This window comes from Buteo buteo, chromosome 16, assembly GCF_964188355.1.
Source record: "Buteo buteo chromosome 16, bButBut1.hap1.1, whole genome shotgun sequence".
NCBI lineage: Eukaryota > Metazoa > Chordata > Aves > Accipitriformes > Accipitridae > Buteo > Buteo buteo.
In genome coordinates this window covers 13,558,876-13,561,511 of record NC_134186.1, presented here as the reverse complement: position 1 = coordinate 13,561,511, position 2,636 = coordinate 13,558,876, and the positions used below count along the sequence as shown (strand labels likewise).

Genomic DNA, 2,636 nt, shown 5'->3' with positions numbered 1-2,636 from the left:
GCGCCGGGCGCGCGCGGGGGAGGGCGGGCTGGGGGGGGGCGCGGCGGCGGCGGGCGCGCGTGGCGCGGCGTGCGCGGCGCGTGCGGCCGGCGGGGGCTCGCGAGCGGCGGCGGCGCGTTGATAAGGGCCGTCCGGCGGCGGCGCCCGCCGCAGAGACGCGGAGCGGCGGCGGGAGAGGAAACACCCCCGCGCTGCCCACCCCCCTTTTCCTCCCCCCGCCTTTGCGTTCAGGCTTCCTTAAAGTTTTCTTTAATTTTTTTTTATTTTAAATTTTTTTTTTTTTTTTTTTTGCGCGCTTTCCGCCAGCCGCCGCCGTGGCCGCCCGGCGATGAACGGCGGGGCCCTGCCGCCGCCGCCCCCCGCCGCCCCCCGCGGCCGCCGGCGGCCCGCCTCCCCCGAGCTGCTGCGCTGCAAGCGCCGCCTGGCCTTCGCCGCCCCGCTGCCGGGTCCCGGCGCGGCGGCGGCGGCCGCCGTGGCCCGCCGTAACGAGCGGGAGCGCAACCGCGTCCGGCTGGTCAACCTGGGCTTCGCCGCCCTCCGCCAGCACGTCCCCCACGGCGCCGCCAGCAAGAAGATGAGCAAGGTGGAGACCCTCCGCTCCGCCGTCGAGTACATCCGCGCCCTGCAGCGGCTCCTCGACGAGCACGACGCCGCCGCCGCCTTCCCCGACGCCCGCGGGCGGGCGGCCGTCGGGGAAGGCGGCGGCGGCGGCGGCTATTCCTCCGCTTCGCCTTCCTTCGCCTCCTCCGTGCCCGGCTCGCCCTGCTCCTCCGAGGAGAGCGGCTACGACGCGGCGCTCAGCCCCGAGGAGCGGGAGCTGCTGGACTTCACCGGCTGGCTCGGGAGCTACTGACCCGGCGGGAGGTGAGGGGGCAACCGGCGGGGAGGCGGGGGGCGCCGCTTCCCCCGTGCCCCGGCGCCCGGGGGGGAGCGGGCCGCGTACCCATCGGGGCTCTTTGCCGATCTCTCCGCAGCCGCGCTCGGCCCGCAGTTACCTCAGCGCTCCTCGCTCGCCGCAGCAGCCAGCATCGCCCCCCCCCCCCGCCCCGCCAAAACGCTCACACGACCACCAGCCCCCCACCCCGGCGGGACCCCACCGGCTGCTTTTCTCGCCGGGTTCACCCGTCGTCTTCGGGCTGCGGAAAGTGCAATGGTGTAAACGACCGACGGGGCTCCGCTGCCGGCTCCGGGGCAGCGGCTCCACCGGGAGCTGCCGACGGAGAGGAGGCCCCAGGGAGTCCGCATCCCCCGCCACCGGCCGCTTTCTGGTGTTGCTTTGGAGGGGTGGGGGGGGGAAAGAGACGAAAACCACTTGATGCTTCCTTGTTTCTGGAGGGGGAGGGAATTTTTTATCATGTCAGATTCTATTTTATATGTAACTTGAACTGCCTATGGGAACACTGGTGTATGAAGACTTATTTTTGTATGAAAAACCTTAGAGAAAGGGGGTGAGGAGATGACTCTATTTTTAGCAAGTCCTATTCCCTTGTTCTTGAACACTGCCAGCTAGAATGTTTCAGGAGCATACACGGTTTAGATATAAAAAGGTGGGGTTTTTTTTCTCTCCAAACACTTTAGTAAAAGACTATAAAGTTATTTTGTGTCTTAACGTGGTGTCCGAGTTTGCCTGGTGTGAAGGTCCACTTCTCTGAAAACTGAAGTTTTTTTTTAAAAAAAAAAAATGTATTGAAGGCATTTTTGTATGCACTTGCTAGGATTTCTTAAGTTGTACATATGCAGTTTTTAAAAGAGTATCATATTTTATGTAAATTGACTTTATAAATAAAAATCTATTTATAAATGGCTTCAGGGCTCCAAGATGCATCTCTTTGCCAGAAATGCCCAAAGTAACTTCTGCCTGAGGGGGTGGGAGAGGGGCATAATGAGTGATACTGCAGAGAGGCAGTTCTCCTGGACCAGCTTTCATATGCAGAATGGAATAAGGAGCAGCACAGCATAACCTCCAGGCTTGCTTTTCTTCCCCATTCGAGTTTCATGAACTCAGCACTCGGTGCAAGTCCTGCTGAGGTGATGTAGGAGGAGGTGCAGATGCGTATAGGAGACAAGGCAGGTTCAGTGCTGGTAACTCCTTTTCTGGACATGCAGAAGGTGCTGCAGGCTGTGCTGCCCTTGCCTACAGTGATGGGAGAGTCATGGGAAGGTAAGGAGGGAGTGGGTATCTGAAGGTTGTTTGTCCTGGCAGCTACTCTCAGGCATTCAGTTGGGATGCCTTTATTCAGGGGAGCAGCATCTCTGAGAAGAGTCTTGTCATGCAACCACACATAACCAACAGTGTCCCACTCTGACCTACTCTAACTTCAGCTGCATGTACATTTAGCTAAAGGCAGTATGCAAACATGAATTGCTCCTTAGAATCCATTGTCAGAGACTCCTAAGCTCTGTCCATTACTTTGGGCTCATGCTGAAGACCTGCTTCAGTGGAGGTGAGCCAGAGGTAAAACAGATTGCTGTGAAACCAAACAGTGAAGATGGCACGAAAAACTCCAGCAGAGCCTGTTACTTCCCTTAAATAGCTCTAATGAATGTTACTACTTGAATAGAGCAAAATGCGCTGGCCTATAGAACAGGCTGAGTGAACACAAAACAGGAAGGGTTATTACAATTGACCTACTTTA

The 2,636-nt window shown here is 58.6% G+C and overlaps 1 protein-coding gene across 1 annotated transcript; it reads left to right on the top strand.

Moving 5' to 3' along the window:
- Positions 1–328: 328 nt before the first annotated feature.
- On the top strand, positions 329–853 carry ASCL2 (achaete-scute family bHLH transcription factor 2). The gene has a single exon (XM_075047055.1). The coding sequence runs from the start codon at positions 329–331 to the stop codon at positions 851–853; it is 525 nt and encodes a 174-aa protein (XP_074903156.1).
- Positions 854–2,636: the final 1,783 nt, after the last annotated feature.